This window comes from Drosophila bipectinata, chromosome 2L, assembly GCF_030179905.1.
Source record: "Drosophila bipectinata strain 14024-0381.07 chromosome 2L, DbipHiC1v2, whole genome shotgun sequence".
In the NCBI taxonomy this organism is placed as follows: Eukaryota; Metazoa; Arthropoda; class Insecta; order Diptera; family Drosophilidae; genus Drosophila; species Drosophila bipectinata.
The window spans coordinates 26,122,513-26,145,639 of NC_091736.1; the positions used below are offsets into that span (position 1 = coordinate 26,122,513).

General features: G+C 45.3%; 1 protein-coding gene across 3 annotated transcripts in view; it reads right to left on the bottom strand.

Moving 5' to 3' along the window:
- l(2)41Ab (lethal (2) 41Ab) overlaps positions 1–23,127 on the bottom strand; it is a 212,838-nt gene that overhangs the window by 92,579 nt on the left and 97,132 nt on the right. For 2 of the 3 annotated variants that reach the window (XM_043211565.2, XM_070277131.1), the window contains exons 3-4: positions 1,280–1,839; positions 1,081–1,225 (exon numbers count right to left, since the gene is read on the bottom strand). The exons of the other annotated variant lie outside the window; for it this stretch is intronic. In XM_043211565.2, coding sequence (XP_043067500.1) covers positions 1,081–1,225; positions 1,280–1,839 — 705 coding nt within the window. The remainder of the gene's footprint in view (positions 1–1,080; positions 1,226–1,279; positions 1,840–23,127) is intronic. 3 annotated transcript variants of the gene reach the window in all.

A 23,127-nucleotide genomic window follows, 5' to 3' on the forward strand; every position in this document is an offset into this window, starting at 1 on the left:
GAAACTTTGCACACACCCTTCTTTTGCACACACCCTTTGCACGCAGTATATAAGTCGGAACGGCCGGGATCGGCCGACTATATCCTATAGCTGCCATATAACTGATTGATCGGAAATGGTATAACTTTGGTGTTTTTAGAGTTAGAGAGTTCAAATTTGAGACGAAAACTATTTTTGGCAAAACATTACGACATGCTAAATTTCAGAAGGATCGGCCGACTATATCCTATAGCTGCCATATAACTGATTGATCGGAAATGGTACAACTTTGGTGGTTTTAGAGTTTTAGAGTTTAAATTTAACATGAGAGCTATTTTTGGCAAAACATTACGTCATGCCAAATTTCATAAGGATCGGCCGACTATATCTTATAGCTGCCATATAACTGAACGATCGGAAATGGTACTTGGTAGAAATATCAACTTTCGTATTTTTGAAGATAGAAGTTTGGGACTTTTTTTAGATTTTTTATTTTAGTTAATTAGTTTTATTATGATTATCCGATGTTTGCGATATATATCCGGTTTTAACTGCAAGGGTATATAAACTTCGGCTCCGCCCGAAGTTAGCTTTTTTTTTCTTGTTTTTTTCATATCCTTGGAATAATTATATAAAATTGAAATCGCCGGTTTCATACATTTATTTGTTTGCTTCTACTGTTTTTCTAGCATTTTCCATCAGCTTCTTACCTTTATTAATAACCTACTATTAAACTTCAATTAAATAAAATTATTTCCTTTAATTCAAAATAAATGAATAAAATCAGAGATTTTAACTTTGTATGAGTTTTCCAAAGACATGGTAACTGCTAGATGCCAATTATTAATTGTTGGTATACATACGTACCATGTCAAAAATGAGTTGTACTAAAAACAATGATTGTCAACGGAAGTACTAAAAACAACGCAATTACACGGCCAATTTCTTTTCTTAGGTGCACCGCGGAAACTGTGGTTGACAGAACCTATGTTTATGGAGCAGTTGAAATTATGCGCGGAAGAAAAAAAAAAACAATCGAAATTGTCTGCCTGTATTATAAATGGATATTGTGCTATGACCTTACAAAATTTTGTTACATACGTTTTCGTGTTACTTGTATTTCATTAAGCTGGTCATTCCTTTTTTGAGACAAATTCACGAAATGATTTTGCAACATAATCCAAAATTGCTGATGCTCTCGAATTTGCAACTCTCCTGTGTGGATTGATTTTTCAATTTGTTTTATCTGAAAATATTATTTTTTTTAAGGAAACTTTTTAAATTTATGCCATAAATTTACCTTTATTTCGGTCGGACTACCGAATACATCACCAAACAATTTTTGCATTATGTCTATTTTGTTGGTGACTTTTTCAAATAATTTCATTTTTATTTGAATTTGTGAATGCATTTTCTTTAAATCATTTTCTAATGAAGATGATTTATTTTCAGCATTATTTAGATTTGATTTTACGTAACTATTATACGATTTTGAATTAAATACGAAACTTCGAAGTTTTTCAACATCGAGCATAGATGATGCCAATTGGTTTTGTACTTTTGACAACGATAAGTCAACATTTCGTCGACGTTCCTGTGACTTGTTTAATAATTTTAAACGGTAGGCAGTAGCCTTATCAGTTATAAGATGATCCTCAGCTCTTTTTAATATGGTTTCTTCAGTTTTAAATTTTTTTATCTGGCATTTATCTAATGAAAAGTCAAGCTTTCGAATTTCTGAAATCAAACGGTTTCCCTCCCTTATTGCTTCTTGTAGATCAGCTTCTGTGTTGCTTAAAAAAACCGGTAGCTCATCAAGTTTCTCTTCCAGTCTTAGTAGCGTTTCATTTTCTTCTTGGCCTGAAAATTAAGTTATATAATTTTATTGATTAAATTTTAAGTAAATGATTCTAATTTGCCAATAAAAGATACAAAAATTAATGATTTAGGTTAGTCTTAATTATAAATAAGATAGAATTTTTTTGGATGCAGCCAAAATTTCTTGCAATTTCTTGCAATTTCTTTTGTTTTAAGATCAGATAGTTTATTGAGCATGCATCTGCCGATGCACTACTCTTTTGTGGGTTTTTTTTTGATTGAAAGAGAAATAAAATAAATAAAATAAACCAAAAAACGTCATTCGGGTTTGGTGGTTTTAAGCAACCAAACTTTCCGGATTTCATCACTTCCCAGCCAACTACCAAATAAAGCGAGTTCATCTTTTTTAAGGGCTGTAAAGTAATATACCCAATAATATATAAATATTATTCTGAGCATCAGCGATTTAGCCGAAGGAAAAACCAGGCTGCCTTCTGCAGGGTTGTGGTCCAGAAGCTGGATCCTTCAACTCAAGTGGGTGGAGGCTCAAGCCGCCCTTAAGGAGTATACGATTTCGACCTGGGAATCCATGGTCAGGTTTTTTGGAGCAGCGGTGCCGAACTCTTGATACGGATTTCTGGTAGTACCTATAAGTCGAGGATGCTAAAGAATTTTGACTCCCGAAATTGGTCTAAAATGAAATGAATCCGTGGCATCGGGTACGCGTCCTTTATTGATTTTGCATTAATCTTTCGAAATTCCATGCACATCCTCCTTTGACCCGTTTTCTTATTTACCATCACTAACTGTACGCGCTATTCGAGAGATCGATGCATCCTTTCTCCAGCAGCTCTTCCACCTTCGCGTTTATCTCCCCCTATATTTTTGGGTTTTCGGGATACTACCGCTGCTTTCTGGGCTCCTGGACTGCGTTATGTTCGAACATCTCATCGCGTTCCTCTTGCCACTTCTCTGGGTATCCTGCCACTGCTATGGACAGCCTATCCTTCAGACGGTCCCTGACCCATCACTCTCCTTTCAGTATTGCAACGTGGTGGCCTTGCATGTGCCTTGTGCGAACTCACCGACGAGGTCCCATCCTAGCCACAGACTTTCATCCATGCCTGGCATCACTAGCAGGTTTAGGGCATTTGTGCTGTCACCGAAGCTTATTTTTGCCCGCAATGCGACGCGTGTCTCCGTGTGGCTTCTATTGGCCAACTTCATCTATCTCCTTTTCGCGATGCGTTGCTCGGTGATTTCCGGGCTGCCCGCTAGTTTCTTCGAGATAAAGCTCACCGTTACTCTATGTCTATCATGGCTTACTTTCGTGCCTCCGATCTCAATGATTGCTGACAACTTCTGCTTGTCTCCTAACAGTCCTTCAATTATTTTTGAGAATATGCTCTTATCCCTGTGGCTGGGATCACTGCTCCTTACCCTTGTCGCGCCGCACATCTTTCAGAACAACATCCTTGGGTTCCTGCATCCATTCGCCCAATGGCCCATGTCATCGTACCTGTGCATGCTTGCGCTGTGTTCTCAACCGGACCCTGCCTCGGACCTCTGTCCACTGCCGATCCTGTTTTTGCTGACCTGATCTGTTCTGGCGCTCAGGCTGTCATTTGGGCATCTATCCTTGTCCTGGGGTACTCTTCTCTCTGCCATCTTAGTGTCCATTGCGTGTTTTCCTTTCTTTCTCAGATCCTTTCTTAGCTCGTCCTTCACACTCTACTCTCCTTGGGGCGGTCCTTCGAATCAACTCTACAAACTTCTTAAAAAGACTCGTCTCGATTCGCTCTAATGGGCCTCCTTATATACTGCTTTGATTGACCGGTAATCTTCCTGGATTCTGCTCTTTCGCTGATGCTAACCCCGCTACACTTTCTAAACACGGCTGCGCTACGCGCTGATCCCCCTCACCCCCTTTGGCTACCTTTCCATTATCCTGCCGCTACGGGAATTTTTACGTTGCACAGTGTTTCTGTGTTCCCACGGAGTGGCGGTGCTTTGCCCCTCACCGCCCCTTCTACCCCTAGGCTAGGCTTCTGGTCTTTACCTTCCCCTCTTCCTACTGTACTGAACCTTGGGATACTTCCCGTGGTTGTCCGGTTGTTGACCGGTGCTTGACCACTTTTCCCGCTTTCGCACCCCCTGGACCCTTTTCCGCCCCCGGCTATCTCTTTTTGCGTGTGGGGAGACTAAATCTCTTCACACTCAAGTAACTCAAAATGTTCGGTAGATTACAAATGGCTTTCATGGGCTCCACTCTGGGGCACTAGAAATCTACAACGGATCTTTATTGGCCTTCATCGGGCTTCATCAGGAAATCTATAACGGACCGGCTTTCTTGGTCCCATGTTGGATGCCAGAAATCTGTAACGGACGTACGCTTCGGTCATAAGATTGGGTAAAGTAAACTATTCTAAACTGCACAGATGGTCACTACCATGCCTCCTTGGTCTACTTAGGGACGGCTTTGCTCAGTCAATTGGGGCGTGGGTGTGGGAACGGCAAACTTGACCATGGTTATCATCGTAGACAGAGATAAGAGAAGTTGAAGAGGGAAAGCGGTAGGAGTTGGCCAATCCTAGGGCGGTTAATTCTACTGACCCTAATGAATGAAAGACTGTCGACCCATATTCAACTTCCATGTTAGGATCCGAGGTGCTCTAACTCTTTTAATAGTTACGGGTTCTGAAATAATTAATTTAAAAATAACACCCCGATAATTATAATGAAATAGATACTTCAAAAATAATAATAATGTCTGGAATACAAGTAGGAGAAGGTACTCTTAAGTCTCAAGGTTTAACATTTATAGAAAAAAAACAGGAAAATTCATTGTCCCATTTCAATTTTAAATAGTCAACAATAACTTCCCAATATTTTTTGATGCCATACTCGGAATGGACTTCATAAAAAGTTAAAATGTAAATTATTATTAGTAATAATAATAATAATAATTATTATTAATTTATTATTAACTAATAAATTATTAGTTATTCGGCGTAAATTTGTCCTATTAAACATGAGCGATAGTCATGAATTCCAGGGGCTTCGCGTCACAGATTGGGCAAGACTGGGTCAAATTGGTTTCTGTCAAAATGTTAAGAACTTTCCCATCAATTATCAGAGGACATCTCCGACCCTTTAATGTATATATATTCTTGAACAGGATCACCTCCTGAGTTGATATGAGCATGTCCGTCTGTCTGTCCGTCTGTCTGTCTGTCTGTTTCTACGCAAACTAGTCTCTCAGTTTGTAATCTATCGTCTTTAAACTTGTCACTTTTAAACACTTTTTAAGGTTGTCTTTCCTTTGCACGCAGTATATAACCCGGATCGGCCGACTATATCCTATAGCTGCCATATAACTGAACGATCTGAAATGGTATTTAGTAATGCTGTTTGGTAAAAATATAAAATTTTGGTATTTTTGAAGATAGAAGCTTGGGGACTAATAAATTGGTTATACTCGTGTTATGATAATCTCACAAGGATCGACCAACTATATCCGATGTTTGCGATATATATCCTGTTTTAAGTGCAAGGGTATATCAACTTCGGCCCCGCCCGAAGTTAGGTTTCCTTTCTTGTTTTAATTTGAATTTAACAAGTTTAAAATTTAGTCTCCGTTTCGGAGCATTGTTTTCGCTTTTCAGGGATTTTAAATACAACGTAAATTTTGGAGAGACCGACACAGCCTCTGCGCTGCAATCGGCATAACCACGAAATGGTACAACGGGCGTCCCGGTACCCGGTACTTTTGCTGACGCCGTCCAACTCTATCTGTCAGAACGCGTGCTTTCCTCCTGGGAAATTTCCACTTCGTCTACTCCAAACAATTCTGTAGCGATCTCAAGCTCCTGCCTCCTGGAATGGCTTCCATGGAATTTTGAGACATTCCACCCATTCTCTGCAGCCTCTTCCGACCAAAATAGCTGAAGCTGCGGAATCCAACACCCCTTTCATCCCCATTCCTGCCACCTTGTCCATAGCGTAGGGTCGGGAGTCTATTTTGGTTCCTCCCCGCGTCATCGACATCTCCGAGCTGCTTACTTTGCTTTTTTTACGTTCCTTTTTTCTTCTTTTAAAGTGCTCTCGGGTTTTCTTTACCCTTCTCGTGACCATCGTCATCCTTGCCAGTTGGTTCCGCCGGTAGATTTTTTTTCGCCTCTTTGTACCGACGCACCCTCTTCTCCATGCTTTGAATCACCCCTCGTGATGTTAGCTCCATCATTCCTTTAAGCTTGTCGGGTACGGATACTCTTGTTGGTGACCAAATCCCGCTACCGCAACGTTCCTATTTCGTTTCCCTACCTAACGGAAAAGCCTCCGCTGAGCCGTTTAGCAGTTCATGTAAACGTGACTTTCTTGCTGACAGTTCCAGCACGTAATTGCTTACCGAGGTTTCCGCTGGCGACTGGACTGCTTCCACTGTTTCCCCCGACCTTTCTGTCCCGCTTCCTTCGGCAGATTCGCCCGTCCAATACGGATACACCTCCTCTAGTCTCTACTCGTTGGCCGTCCCGGGGCTTGTACCCAGCAGTCATACGTTGTCTATAACGGATTTAGGGCTCGTTCTACCTGAATTGAATTCGTCGTGTAGGTTTTCCAGTGTGTACACTCGGATCGGATACACACCGATACTGTGTACACACCCACTGCCCGTATTGATGATCCAGTCATTTTCCACTCCGGATGCCACCAGCCAGCGACTCTCCTTGCCGTTTTTTCGTCTCCGCGATATCCTGGATCCGACCATAATCGCTTTTATTATCACAATATTTGCGTTGCAGAGCTTCTTTCACTTCTTCCCAGTCATGCGACGTTTTTTTCTTTTTCAGTAGCCAGTACCATTCGGGTGCTTCCTTAGTCAGCAATCGGCGGAAGTCCCGTAGTTCCTTAATCCATGGTATCCCATACTGTTTTTTTCAGGTGCTCTACTCGGAATATGAAATCCTCAGCCCTCATCATTCCTGGACGCCCGGACATCCCCACTTATCGATTGGTAAATACAGCCGGCTTCTCTGCTGTGATTCCTGCCCCGGTGGTAATCGATATGTTCCCTGTCTGCTTGGTGTCTTTGGCCCGTCTTTGGTGTCTCAATTCAGTCGGCGGTGCACTGGATCTCGGTGGTGCTAGGAAAATTGCCGGCTTTTCCGCCTTTCGTTTGTCCTCTGAGCATTCCTGTAATGGAAGAACTGCCTGTTGACCGGCTGATTAATTTCCACCTGCGTCATCATCGAGGATATTTTCCTTGCTCTGCTCTAACTTCTGGATAATTTGTTCGAATCCTGTTCTCATGCATGCGTCGATCCTTCGTTCAACTAAATGGCTAAGATCTACCCTTAGCTGCTATTTTTTTTCCTGGTCTTTCAGAATTTTGTAAATGGCTTGTGCATCAATTACTGCATCAGCAAGCATTCCTGCATTCATTATTAAGCTTAGAGGCCCAGACGACCGAGGGGCGCTCGAGAAGTCCTTCTATTAGGAATGTTAATTTAAGCATGTTAGAGAATGCTGATTTTTTCCTACGATTTGTTGAGCTAGGTAAGTTTATTAGAAGTAGTCTGCTACTATAAGATGGTAGATCAATATTTGCACCCCAGTTAAAACCTCTAAGTGAAAAAGTTAAGAAATTCTTTTGTACCGATTCCTTGCGGTCCTGATATACTCCATTCTGGGTCTGGGGGAGTCCAGACTCTTGAACCGTCCAATACTCCAGTATTGGGAGTAGTTAACAGTACTTTCTACTCTGTTTCCCTAGCAGACAGGATTGTTCGATGGGAAGTCCTAGAGAAACACACCTTCTCGGACCATCGATACATAGGATTAGTGGTCAATTTCGAGAATTTCATTCGACCAACAGTACGCAATCCTAGCGAACTTTGAGCTAAAAAAGCCAGAATTAGAAAGATCCTTAGGAAAACCTCTAACAAGGGACGTTGGCAGCAGGGAAAACCTTCTGCACGTGTTCTGCACGTACATTCAAAAGACTCGGAGGCCTCCCGACTCAGGAAGATTCTCGCAACAACTGCACCTAATGTAGGATACATTAAAACCTCGGATAGTAGCTGGACCACGTTCATTAAATAAACCCTAGAGGCTCTCACAAATCCACATTTCCCAGGGTGCTCTCAGAAGAAAGCCCCTCCCTCCCAAACCAAATCAAATATTTATTGAGTAATAAGTATCTCTTATTACTCACTTAATAATTATTAAGTGAGTTAATTATTATTAAGTGAGTAATAATAAGTAATAAGTATCCTTAGTAATAAGGATTGTTAGATGGGGAGTCCTAGAGAAACACTCATTCTCAGATCACCGCTACATAGAATTAGTGGTCAACTTCGAGAACTTTAATCGACTAACGGTACGCAACCCAAGAAAAGCGAACTGGGAGTTATATAGAAAGAAGCTAGATAGTTCCTTGGGAAATCCTCCAACAGGGAATGTTGATAGTAGGGCAGCCCTGGATGCCATGGTGGACACTCAATAAAGCTTGTCCCAAAATCAGATCGGGCAAAAGCAAGTCTAAGAAACCACCATGGTGGTCGCAAACACTTGAGCCCTTTAAAACCAAGGCCCGCAAGGCCTTCAATTTTGCCAGAAAAACAAACTCGGAGATAGCCTGGGAGTCGTACAAAGCGGACCTCAGGCGATATAACAAAGAGCTTCGCAAGGCAAAAAGGAATGCCTGGGCCGAGTTCTGCACGAACATTCAGCAAACATCAGAGGCCTCTCGACTCAGGAAGGTCCTTGCAACTACTGCACCAAATGTAGGATATATTAAAACCTCAGAGGGCAATTGGACATCGTCCAGCAAAGAAACCCTAGAGGCTCTCATAGAGACACATTTCCCGGGATGCTCTCGAGAAGGCACAACCCTGGAAATGCAGATACAGGGGAATAGCCCACCCACCACTAATCCACTTGAATACCTATTGAATGATAGATACCTCAGCTGGGCAATAAATAGCTTCAAGCCCTACAAATCCCCGGGCCCAGATGGCATTGTTCCGGCTCAACTAATCAAAGCCGGTCCCAACCTGAAATCTTGGGTCAAGATAGCTTTCTCAGCAATCTTCAGGATGGGCATCGTACCCCAAATGTGGTTGCGGACGAAAGTCGTATTTATACCCAAGGCGGGAAAATCATCTCACTGCACCCCCAAGGACTTCAGACCAATAAGCCTGTCGTCCTTCCTTCTCAAGACAATGGAGAGACTAATCAGCCTCCATATTAATCTTACTATAAACCCAGATGATATCTCGGGATCACAACATGCGTATAGGAAGGGCCGATCCACGGAAACGGCACTCCACGAAATCACTACTTTTGTCGAGAAGGCACTTAGTGATAAGGAATACGCACTCATTGCTTTTCTAGACATAGAAGGTGCGTTCAACAACATCCTACCAAGCTCGATAACCAATGCACTGACAGGACTAGGAATAGATAATCAATCCGTACGCCTTATAAAGCAGATCCTGGTAAACAGGACTGTTGAGGCGTCACTAGGAGGAGAATCTATTCATAGATACGTCAGAAGAGGCACCCCGCAAGGAGGCGTACTCTCACCCCTACTCTGGAACGTGGCGGTTAATAGCCTACTGCGATCCCTAGAAGGGGGTGGTTGCAAAGTTATCGCTTACGCGGATGATGTCGCAATTGCCTTCTCAGGAAAATTTCCCCAGACTCTATGTGACCGCATGACGGACAAACTTAGGGTCCTCTCAACGAGGGCAGCTAGAAATGGACTAGGTGTGAACCCATCCAAAACAGAGCTCGTCCTCTTCACCAGGAAGTACAAAATACCAAACTTAAGGCTTCCAAAACTATTAGGAGAAACACTATCTCTTAGCGATAGCGCCAAGTACCTAGGGATTACGCTAGACAGGAAACTGGACTGGAAATCAAACACTATGGATAGAGCCAACAAAGCTACAATCGCGCTCTATACTTGCAGAAAAGCCATTGGTCTTAAATGGGGAATGTCACCAAAAATAGTAAGATGGCTTTATACAGCGGTCATAAGACCCATCCTCTTCTACGGGGTGGTGGTATGGTGGCCTGCTCTCACCAACTCCACAATCAGGGAGAAGCTTAGAAAAACGCAAAGGATGGCGGAGGTCTGTATCACGGGCAGCCTACGTACCACTCCTACGGACGCACTAGACTTCATACTCGACCTATTACCGGTAGAGATAGTGGGAGTCAAGATGGCTACGCTATCGGCAATCAGGCTACGAGAGACGGGCGCATGGAAAAGGACTGACTACGGACATACCAAGTTAGATCTACACCACTGCACGCCAACGGGGTCTACGGACTACTGCGTACCTGTCGATAATCCCACCTTAAAATACAAGGTCTACATTCCAACAAGGGAGGAATGGGACACACAAATCCCGGGACCAGCCGGTTCCCTCCATATTTACACAGACGGCTCAAAATTGAATGGCCAGGTGGGAGGCGGTTTCCATTGCGAACAGCTGTGTTTAAATGAGTCCTTCAGACTCCCAGACCACTGTAGTGTTTTCCAAGCAGAAGTAATAGCTATCGGAGAAGCACTCAGATCCCCAGCACTTATTGGTAATCAGGATACGATCTGTATCTTTTCAGACAGTCAAGCGGCACTCAAGGCCCTTGACGGTCTTTCATCCAACTCCAGGACAGTGAATGACTGTCGCAGATCTCTTAACGAGATGGCAGAGCAGCATGACATCCACCTCATATGGGTGCCCGGACATAGGGACCACGAGGGTAACTGCGCCGCCGACGAACTAGCAAGAGCAGGTACTACCAATCCTCTCCTACCGGAGAAGGAACCAGTAGGTATCCCCTTAGCTACGTGTAGGATAAAATGCAGGGATCACTTTGACCGCGCATCACTACGGAAATGGAGAAACCTCCAAAACTGCAGGAACTCCCGCATGATATGGCCAATCCGATCTAGGAAGAGGTCAATGATGCTTATCGCCCTGAATAGGCAGGACTGTAGTCTGGCGATCAAGGCCATTACGGGACATTGGTTAATAGGAGCACACGCGGCTAGACTAGCGGTGCCACATTATGACTACTGCAGAAGCTGTGGAGACGAAGAAGAGGAAGAGACAGTCGCACACCTCCTGTGTCAATGCCCTGCGCTGGGGCGCATCCGACTCAAATTCTTGGGCGCAGCAATACTTACAGACCTTACAGATCTCGCGGAGGTCGCTCCACACAGACTCGTAGCCTTCATCCGTAAATCTGGATGGGACCACGAGCCGCTTTAAGAAGGATAGAGCACCCTTGGGCACATAAGTAGTGGGAAGGGAGAGGTCCTTTTGTAGGATCCTTGCCTGTGCGGTATCACAAGGAGCCCCAGCGGCTCAAGTGGATGGGGGTCAGAACCGGCCCTCATCGCCGCCTCAACCTAACCTAACCTAATAAGTATCTCAGTGGGGCGATAAACAGCTTCAAGCCTTTCAAATTCCTAGAAGGTTTAATTCATACTCAAAGCACCCACCGCACTGCACCACTAACGACTTCAGATCCGCAAGACAATGGAGAGACTAATCAGCCTCCACATTAATCTTACCATTAACCCAAATGATATATCGAGTTCACAGAATGCGTATAGAAAGAGCAGATTCACGAAGACGGCACTCCACGAGATCACTATGTTCGTCGAAAAGGCACTTAATGAGAAGAAATACGCACTTATAGCTTTTCTAGAAATAGAAGGTGCGTTCAACAACATCCTGCTATGTTCAATAATCAATGCGCTGACGAGACTAGGGGTCGACCGTGCACCTTATAAAGCAGATCTTGGTAAACAAGATTGTTAAGGCGGCATTAAGAGGAGAATCTATTCAAAGATACGTCAGAAGAGGCACTCCGGAAAGAGGTGTACTCTCCCTTCCTACTGTGGAACGTGGCGGTTAATGGCTACTACAAACCTAGAAGGTGGTGGTTGCAAAGTTATCGTTTATGTGGATGATGTCGCAATTGCCTTGTCTGAAAAATTTCCCCAGAAACTCTATGCGACCGCATGACGGACAAACTGAGGTTTTCCTTAACATGGGCAGTTATGAACTGGCTACAAGTAAATCCATCCAAGACCAAGCTTGTCCTTTCAAAATTTTTGAAATTTTCTCAGTGGAAACATTTTGACTTTTAAGTTTGGGCTGTCAAATAGTCAAAATGAGAGAAAATGAGAGAGCTTCTAAAATAAATTAAGAGTGTTGTCAGTGTGCCGGCAGAGCGGAGGCAGAATTTTCTACCCTATGCACGCGTGCTATGAAAAATGAGAGTTTGCCTTCCACTGGAATAAAATGAAGTGAAGGGAATGCTAGAAATGAAATGTCATTGAATGAGTACAAGATTTTGTTCCTCTCATAATTTGACAGGTCAAACTAAATGAAAGAGAATGAACGAAACGGAAAGTGAAATTAAAGTTGTTTCGAGTTGTTTCATAGGATTTAGATACATTCCTTTTTTGAACTCCAGAACAAAGACGAAAATACGGACAACCAAATAAAAGAGAAGCCTTCTTTTTTATGTTATAGGTAGAATTATAATTTTTTCGTTATCAAAGTGTCAATACTTTATACAAAGTGTATAAAGACAAAAATAGAGCCCATTTTGAAGGATTTTTGATGTGACCTTGAATTAGACAAACCCGTAGTCGTAACTGATCTCCAAGACAACTTTGACCTCAACAATAATGAATCCCAGTTAGTAGACGATGAATTTGCGGATTATTTCGATGAAAATTCAGTGCGTTCACTTAACTCATTTTAAGCATTGTACATTTGAATGTGTGTTTTTTGACACTCATGCAGATGTCTAGTATACAAACAATCGGTCTCTGAGTCTCTGTGGGATGACTCTACCCATTAACCTACCTGCACAGTCTTTTCGCCGCATTGCATAATCTAAAAGGCATCCTCCGGAACTGATACAGCGGCCAGGTATAGTGAAAGCCGTATACGGACGACCATTTCCTCCATTTCCACTTTCCAAATCGCATATTTCAAGTCGATGCTGCTGATGAAAATCGTGTCATCGACTCGGCTGAGGGTGGACTCTATATTTTGCAACGGGTAGGCATCCTTGAAGTGAGTCCTAATCCTTGATGCTCATATGAAAAGAAACCTTCCTTTACCTTATCTAGACGATTGCTCATTGGTAAGGTGTGAGGCTCTACTGGTTCCCCTTTGCTGTGGAACTCGGTTTTCACATTCTTAAAGGACTCGACCTCCACGACCTCGGGCGTGATGTGGTACTTCCTCCAAAAGTCTACGCCCAGATAAAGTTACTGCTTGAAGGAGGGGCAAAGCAGGATCGGGATGCGGTTAGTTTGCCCTTGGTATTTTATCTCCGGATATGTTTTTCACCGCAAAACTCTATAACTCACCTCTCTATTAACTCCAGGCATCCTTCACCGAGGAGACTGACGGACCACTGTCTAACAGGCCTTCGATGCTGTTTCCCTCCAACTCTACGATCGAAAATGGCCTGTTAACGCAGCTCACCGCTGCTCGAATGGCCGCACATATCCTCTGTCTCTCGGTCCTTCGCTGCGTGATCCTTCGCCGGGCACGCTCGATTCTTGGAGTTACTCGGTCTTCTTGGGAACACCACGGCTTACCCTCCATGTAATCCGCTCCTCGCACTGCAATAGGATTCCTATCCGACCTTTTTACCGTTAGACTCTGCCTATTTATATTAACTAATACTTGATTATTATGCTTAACACTACTTATAGCAAAGTATACTTTATAGCAAAATATGTTGTGCACCGTCGATTCACACTTCCAAAACATGTGCCCCCGCTCGTTGCAGTTCCAGAAATTTAGTTTCGACTTATCCCTCTTGCCGGTGGTGAGCTTTGATTTCCCCCTCCTCGGGCCAGCTGTCCTCGTCCTCCTGCTGATCTTCCAGCTCTTCCACCCTCGGACGATGGGAGAATCCTCTTTGCTGCCCACCCTCCGCTGACTGCCTAGACCATCGAGTGGCTAGCATCCTCTCCGCATCGTGACACTCATGGCGTAGCTGCTCCAGGCTTGTGACATGAATGGGATACACGATATTGAATATCCTCTCTTTAAAGTTAATTTTTATTATTTTTTTTAGATCAAAATTGGATACCGGTGTCTCCAATTTTGTCAACATAACCTGAATATAATCCTCCACACTCTCTCTGGATCTTTGTTTCCTCCTCGGCAACTCATACTCCCTTTCTAAATTTGACCGATGGCTTTGGAATTGTTGCTGGAGTGCGTACCGCAGGTATGGCCAGTCTGTCTTTTCGTTGGTACGTTTGTACATCCAATACCATTGTCTGGCTGGACCTTCCACCCATGGAACTCTCTTAACACCTCGCTCCACGGAATGCGATACGATCTCTGAAGATGCTCCAGTCGGAACACAAACTCATCGGCATGCTTTCAGAAGCATCCTCAGACTGCCATTAAACATCAAGCCCCATTTGTGGAGGTGTCGCACTTCCATTCGGACCTGGCTTGACCCTCGAGACTGTCCCACCGACTCGGCTGGATTCCTTGCCGAGGGTACGCATGACGTGTCCCATTCCGGCTCCATCTCCAGTGACAACGCTTGCCCGGACTGTTGTTAACCCCGTTCCTTCCAGCCGTTCCTGGACGCGGCTCTCTTCAGCGGCCTACACTGATCCTGTCGGCTGTGAATATTCGGTGGTGGCTTTAAGTAGTCTCCCGGCAACGGTGCCACCTGTATCAGCTATTTTTGGCAAAACATTACGACATGCCAGATTTCATAAGGTACTGCCGACTATATCCTATAGCTGCCATATAACTGATTGATCGGAAATGGTATAACTTTGGTGTTTTTAAAGTTAGAGAGTTCAAATTTGACATGAGAGCTATTTTTGGCAAAATAATACGACATGCCAAATTTCGGCATGTCGGTCGGCCGACTATATCCTATAGCTGCCATATAACTAAACGATCGGAAATGGTTTTTGGTAGAAATACCAACTTTGGTATGTTTGAAGATAGAAGTTTGGGACTTTTTTTAGATTTTGTATTGTAATAAATTGGATTATATATTCATATTTCCATAAGGATCGGCCAACTTTATCCGATGTTTGCGATACATATCCGGTTTTAACTGCAAGGGTATATCAACTTCGGCTCCGCCCGAAGTTAGCTTTCCTTTCTTGTTATTAATATTATGTTATTATTATTATATAATATATTATATTATTATTTTGTTTTTTTTTGTTATCTTTTCAGTTTGAAAAAAAACATGGATTAAACATTAAACATGGATTAACATAACACCTAAGGGCACCTTGGGACGAATACAGATAATTGATTAATTACAAACAAAATTTTTTTTTTTTTTTTTTTATTTTTTTTTTTATTATAGCTTTCATGTTATTTATTGAGTCTACTCTTAATTTTGAGACTAACAATAAGTTGACGAATCTTATCATTAAAATTTATCTAACAATATACTAAGACTGCATTCTGGTTGCGCGTCCCTCAGGTCGGTCGCTGGGTGGGTAAGTCATTGCGACGAAGGCGTGGTTGGTTGCTCAACCTTGTTAGACCTCTCGCCAGGTGGTTAGGGTACACCGATAGCTTGGTTAAGTACTTTACCTTCTGTTCTGCGATCGCTTCTTTGACTGGTAGAATGTTTAAGTCGCGGTGTATGTTTTCGTTGCGAACGTACCACGGTGCCCCGGTGATTGTTTTCATGCATTCCCCGGTGATTCTCAAGATCTTCGACTGAACTCTTTGAACTATGTCAATGTTGCTATTGCTGGCGTTCCCCCATAACTGGGAGCCGTACATCCATATAGGTTTTAGTACCGAGTTGTACAGCAGGACTTTGTATTCAAGGCTAAGAGGTGACCGAGCGTTGATAAGCCAATGAAGGCCGCTGGCTTTTAGCTTTAGGTGTGTTCTTTTGGCTTCAATGTGCCGGCGCAATGTGGGTCTTCTGTCGAGATGTGCTCCTAGGTATGTTACTTCGTTTGCTTGTGGGAGTAGATTGTTGTTTAATGTTATCGGCGGGCAGTTTTGCCTGTTCAGAATAACATGCTTGCATTTTACATGCTTGCATGTTACAACGTAACATGCTTGCATTTTAGTTCGTTCACTTTAATTCGCCAATCTGACAGCCATTTTTCGACATCGACCATATGAAGAGCTAGCTGCGCAGTTGCTTGAATCGGGCATTTTGAGCGGCTAAGATTAGCTGTGTCATCGGCAAACTTGGATGTTGTTAGACGTGTGCTTGTCGGGATATCTGCTGTGAAGAGGAAATATAATATTGGCCCTAGCACGCTGCCTTGAGGAACTCCAGCTCCAACAGTGTAATCATCGGATATAGCGGTGTTGCCCCTCACGACAAATTTTTTGTCGTGTAGGTAAGACTCTAAAATCAAATTAGTGTGACGGGATTCCTTCCTGGATTCTCAGGTATGTGTTTATCCGAGTCATTAGGCATTTTTCAAAGAGTTTTGATAGGCAAGAGAGAAGGCTTATTGGTCTATACGACGTGGGGATAGTGTGGTCTTTCCCCGGCTATCATTATTATAATTGACTTTTTCCATCTCACTGGAAAGTGGCCAAGTTTTGCGATGGCATTAAATAGCTGGGTGAGAGTGCAAACGGCGCAGTATGGGAGCTCAATGATCATTTTGGGAGTTATGAGGTCGCAGCCCGGGGATTTTTTCGGATTCAGTTGTCGTTTGATGATGTTAACGATCATATATAAATAATATTAATAAATAAATAAATTTATTAACCAACTCTAAAAAATAAACCTGGGTGCCACCCAGGAAAGGTGACCAATTTCCTTTCGTGCCTTCTGGTGGCTTGAGTTGGATGATGAGCTCCAAGTCTCGTTTCTTCGAAATGTAGTTAGAGCTCCGAAGAAAATTATTAAATTATTTGATTTAGATTTTTCCCACGTGTTCTCCTCCTTTTGCCGTTCTCTTTCCTTTTTTTTTCCTCATTGGCAGGGAGATCGGCCAGGCACTTCACGTATTGGCGGGTTATCAACTTGCAGGGGATCGGCCAGGCACTCCACGCGTCGGCAGGGGATCGGCCAGGCACTTCACGTATTGGCGGGTTTTCAGCTGGCAGGGGATCGGCCAGGCATTCCACGCGTCGGCAGGTGAATCGGCTGGTCACCCCACGCCTCGGCAGGGGGATCGGCTGGGCCCTCAAGGCTAGGCCGGGCACTCCAGGCCTCGGCAGGGAGATCGGCCAGGCATATAATTTATTGACGGGTTATCAGCTGGCAGGGGAATCGGCTAGGCACTCCACGCGTCGGCAGGGGAATCGGCTGGCCACTCTACGCTTCGGTAGAGAGATCCGCCGGGCACTCCAGGCCTTGGCAGGGAGATCGGCCAGGCACTTCACGTATTGGCGGGTTATCAGCTGGCAGGGGATCGGCCAGGCACTCCACGCCTCGGCAGGGGGATCGGCCGGGCACTCCAGGCCTTGGCAGGGAGATCGGCCAGGCACTTCACGTATTGGCGGGTTATCAGCTAGCAGGGGATCGGCCAGGCACTTCACGCGTCGGCAGGGGAATCGGCTGGGCACTCCACGCCTCGGCAGGGGAATCGGCCGGGCACTCCAGGCATTGGCAGGGAGATCGGGCAGGTATATCATTTATTGGCGGGTTATCAGCTGGCAGGGGAATCGGCTAGGCACTCCACGCGTCGGCAGGGGAATCGGCTGGGCACTCCACGCCTCGGCAGGGGATCGGCCGGGCACTCCAGGCCTTGGCAGGGAGATCGGCCAGGCACTTCACGTATTGGCGGGTTATCAACTGGCAGGGGATCGGCCAGGCTCTTCACGTCTCGGCAGGGGTATCAGCTTGCAGGGAATACGGCTTGGCACACCCACCTCGGCTGCGGGTTAGGCCGGGCACTCCAGGCATTGGCAGGGAGATCGGCAAGGCACTTCACGTATTGGCGGGTTATCAGCTAGAAGGGGATCGGCCAGGCACTACACGCGTCGGCAGGGGAATCGGCTGGGCACTCCACGCCTCGGTAGAGGATCGGCCGGGCACTCCAGGCATTGACAGGGGGATCGGTTCCCCTTACCGTCGCCCTTTCGCTGCACAAACGCAGGCCTTCCTGAAAGTAATAAATGAAATAATTCATTCGGAACACCCCCATGGGTCGTCTGCGACTGGTCAAAAAATGATCAGCGCTCTTCTACTCTGCTAGACCAGGGAAACACCGCGCATACGCGCTAGCGAGCCTGGATTGGGAGTTGCTTGTGGCTGTCGCCCCCGCTTCACCTGGTATCACCGCGCATAGGCGCTAGCGGGCCAGGATTGGGAGTTGCTTGGCTGGCGACCGGGGTGTTCTCGATTGGTCTCTAACGGGTGTGAGTTCACGAGTCGTCTTTTCCCTGTTTTGCAGGACCACGACTGTTGGTCGCGATTCAGGAGTCGGTAATGCGCAGGCCAGACTTTTTCTTTCCTCACTTCGTTGCCCAACTCGACTCCGATACCCTGATCTTCTAGAGAAACCGTCCTCTGCAACGGATCCTTTCCTAGCTGGTCCTTTACGTTCTCTTCTCCTTGGGCTGTTGGACCGAAGTTGGTAATTTTACTAAACACCGTTTCCGATCGTTCAGTTATAAGGCAGCTATAATATATAGCTATATAGATATAGTTGGCGGATCCCGGCTGTCGGGTCAAGCAGCAAGCAACTAGTTTAAATATAATAATTAATTATTAACTGATGTATTGTTGGTCAGAATGCGAAGACGCAGGATGGTATCAGGGTAGCTTCAAGGTAATTGCCTGCCAAGACGCGCGTTAGGTAGAGGTTGCATCGCTTGGAGAGGTCTACCCTGGAGCTAAGCTAGTGGCGGTTGACTGGGACGAGGTCCCAAGTAAACCGAGGGCGCGAGTGTGGCTCACTGAAAAGCCAGCCGATCCTAAGACCATCCTAACTTTGCTTAGGATGTGCAATCCCACGTTTCCCAATGCGGACTGGAGAGTCGCCAAGGTCGAGGAGGCAGTGGGATTGCGGAGGCAGGTCATCCTCACACTCAACGAGGAGACCGTAAAAGCCCTGGAGAGAACGGAGCCCCGGATGAAGTACGGATTCGAACACGTTTCGGTCCGTATCTACAAATCCGATGCGAAGGCCAAGCCAGGAGGTATCGGGCTGGAGGCAGACACGCAGGAGCCAGACTTGGAGGAGCCGATCGAAGAAGGGCACCCGGAAGGAATGTCGGATGAGTAGAATGACATCCTGGAAGGGTACACCTCGGAGGAAAGCGACTTGGCAAAGTGGAGTCGAAATGGAGGACTACTCTCTGCTGAGCTCCGAGACGGAGGCAGAAGTTACTGTGGTGGAGATTTGTAAAAATGTCCCTGACGATCTTGCAAATAAACCTCCACCACAGTAAAGCGGCGTCAGCTGCCCTCCTACTCCACCTCGCCGAGAGTGGAGCTGATGTGGCCCTCATCCAGGAACCCTGGATCCTAGGAGACAGGATTCTTGGGTTGGGGTTGGGGGCGTCGGGTTTAGGCTCTGCAAAGCCGATACAACAGGTAAAAGGCGAGCCTTCATCCTCGCAAAAAAGAACCTTAACCTCTTTTTGTTACCCAATTTCAGCAATAAAGACCACGTAGCCGCAGCCATAGAGATCCCAAATGGCCCTCTAAGGGTATGTTCGGCGTATATGGGCCACGACCAGGAGGCTCTCCCCCCGCACCCGCAGCTGGTGGAAGACAGCAGGATGCACAAGATCGACCTGATCATATGTTGCGATGCTAACGCCCATCATCATCAGTAGGGAAGCACTGACACGAACGAGAGGGGTGAGTCAATCTTCGATTTTATCCTAAGCTCCAATCTTCTATTGGGTAACAGGGGTACAGAACCCACTTTCATAGTTAAGAACAGAAGGGAAGTACTTGACGTCACTCTTTACTCTGAATCCCTAGCAGACAGGATTGTTAGATGGGGAGTCCTAGAGAAACAGTCCTTCTCGGACTATCGATACATAGAATTAGACAAACTCAGAGACAGCCTGGAAACATCAGAGGCCTCCCGACTCCGGAAGGTTCTCGCAACTACTGCACCAAATTAGGATACATTAAAATCTCAGAAGGCACTGGACATCGTCAAGCAAAGAAACCCTAGAGGCTCTCACAGAGGCACATTTCCCGGGATGCTCTCTAGAAGTAACAACCCTAGAAATGCAGCGACAGGGGATAGCCCCTCCCTCCCTAACCAACTTGAATACCTATTGAGTGACAGGTTTCTCAGCTGGGCGATAAATAGCTTCAAGCCTTTCAAATCCCGAGGCCCAGATGGCATTTTTCCGGCTCAACTAATTAAAGCCGGTCCCAATCTGAGGTCTTGGGTCATGAAAGCTTTCTTAGCAATTTTCAGAATGGGCATCGTACCCGCAAGGTGGTTGCGGACAAAAGTCGTATTTATACCCAAGGCGGGAAAACCATCGCACTGCACCCCTTAGGACTTCACACCAATAAGCCTGTCGTCCTTCCTTCTCAAGACAATGGAGAGATTAATCAGCCTCTATATTAATCTTACTATCAACCCAGATGATATCTCGGGATCACAGCATGCGTATAGAAAGGGCCGATCCACGGAAACAGACATAAAAGGTGCGTTCAACAACATCCTACCAAGCTCGATAATCAATGCGCTGACGGGACTAGGAATAGACAATCAATCCTTACGCCTTATAGAGCAGATCCTGATAAACAGGACTGATGAGGCGTCACTAGGAGGAGAATCTATTCATAGATTCGTCAAAAAAGGCACTCCACAGGGAGGCGTACTCTCACACCTACTGTGGAACGTCGCGGTTAATAGCCTACTGCAATCCCTAGAAGGTGGTGGTTGCAAAGTTACCGCTTACGCGGATGATGTAGAAATTGCCATCTATGGGAAATTTCCCCAGACTCTATGTGACCGCATGACCTCTCAACATGGGCTGCTAGAAATGGACTAGGTGTAAACCCGTCCAAAACCGAGATCGTCCTCTTCACCAGGAAGTACAAAATACCCAACTTAAGGCTTCCAAAACTATCAGGAGAAAGACTCTCCCTTAGCGGTAGCGCCAAGTACCTTGGGATTACGCTAGACAGGAAACTGGACTGGAAGTCAAACACTATGGATAGAGCTAACAAGGCAACAATCGCGCTCTATACTTGCAGAAAAGCCATTGGCCTTAAATGGGTAATGTCCCCAAAAATAGTAAGATGGCTTTACACAGCGGTCATAAGACCCATCCTTTTCTACGGGGTGGTGGTCTAGTGGCCTGCTCTCACTAACTCCACAATTAGAGAGAAACTTAGGAAAACGCAAAGGATGGCGGAGGTCTGTATCACAGGCAGCCTACGTACCACACCGTAGGATGCCCTAGACTTTATACTCGACCTATTACCAATAGAGATAATGGGGGTCAAGATAGCCACGCTATCGGCAATCAGGCTACGCGAGACGGGCACATAAAAATGGACTGACTATGGAAATACCACTGAACATACCACTGAACGGGTCTACAGACTACTGTTTACCTGTCGATCATCCCACCTTAAAATACAAGGTCTACATTCCAACAAGGGAGGAATGGGCCACACAAATCCCGGGACCAGCCGGTTCCCTCCATATTTACACAGACGGTTCAAAATTGAATGGCCAGGTGGGAGCCGGTATTCATTGCTAACGGCTGTGTCTAAATGAGTCCTTCAGACTCCCCGACCACTTTAGTGTGTTCCAAGAAGAAGTAATAGCTATCGAAGAAGCTCTCAGATTCCCAGCACTTACTCGCAATCAAGAAACAATCTGTATCTTCTCAGACAGTCATGCGGCACTCAAAGCACTTGACGGATTCTCATGCAACTCCAGGACAGTAAATGACTGTCGCAGATCTCTTAACGAGATGGCAGAGCAGTATGACATCCACCTCATATGGGTGCCCGGACATAGGGTCCACGAGGGTAATTGCGCCGCCGACGAACTAGCAAGAGCAGGTACTTTCAATCCTTTCCTCCCGGAGAAGGAACCAGTAGGTATCCCCTTAGCTACGTGTAGGCTAAAATGCAGGGATCACTTTGACCGCGCATCACTGAGGAAATGGAGAAATCTCCAAAACTGCAGGAACTCACGCATGATATAGCCCATCCGCTCTAGGATAAGGTCAATGATGCTTATCGCCCTTAATAGGCAGGACTGTAGTCTGGAAGTCAAGGCAATTACGGGACACTGGTTAATTGGAGCACACGCGGCTAGACTGGCCACATTATGACTACTGCAGGAGCTGTGGGGATGTAGAAGAGAAAAAGGCAGTCGCACACCTCCTTTGTCAATGCCCTGCGCTGTGGCGCAGCCGACTCATATTCTTGGGCGCAGCAACACTTCTGGACCTAACTGACCTCGCGGAGATCGCTCCACGCAGACTCGTAGCTTTTATTCGTAAATCTGGATGAGACCGCGAGCCACCGCAGGAAGGATAGAACACTCTTGGGCACATCAGTAGATAGGAAGGGAGAGGTCCTCTTGTAGGACCTTACCTGTGCGGTATCACAAGGAGCTCCAGTGGCTCAAGTGGATGGGGGGTCAGTCACTGACTCCGCATCGCCGCCTCATCCTAACCTAACCTAGTTTGCAAGCACACATACATATTTACGTTTCACAGCGCAAGTGCATTCGCCCGCGCATAGACTTCATACAAACATACGTTCCACAAAGCAAGTGCATTCGCCCGCGCATAGACTTCATATATATATTGTCATATATACTTACATGCATACACACAGAAATCCTATATGTATGTACACATGCTGTATAAGTGAGCTTTTACCTCGCAGAATTTCACAGCTTCGAAAGCCTAGATCATAAGTTAGTCTTAAGCTGATCACGACTCAGAGCGGATGTTTAATTGAAGAATTAATAAAGTTATTAATTATACTATAAACATAAACCCGCGTATTATAATTAAACAACAAATTACAAGTGTCATGAGAGCATTTTTGTACCAACTGAGAAAGTTGGCAATCAACACTAAACTGGCGACGAGGATTTAAAACATAAAACTACAGCTACCTAATATCGACAATTATAAATTCTAAAATTGCGTGTTCCAGTACAATATTTTACATTAACAGAGGGAAAAATATAGTATTGGACATCGCTAAATACAAAGCGCACACGTGGTAAAAGCACCTTACGTAACACGCAGAACAAGATAAGAAGGAAGAACGAAAAACTAAGACGAACGTGGAGAAGGTAAACTACAAGCTTTTCTTACCGCTACGACTGGAAACTGTGAACAAGGC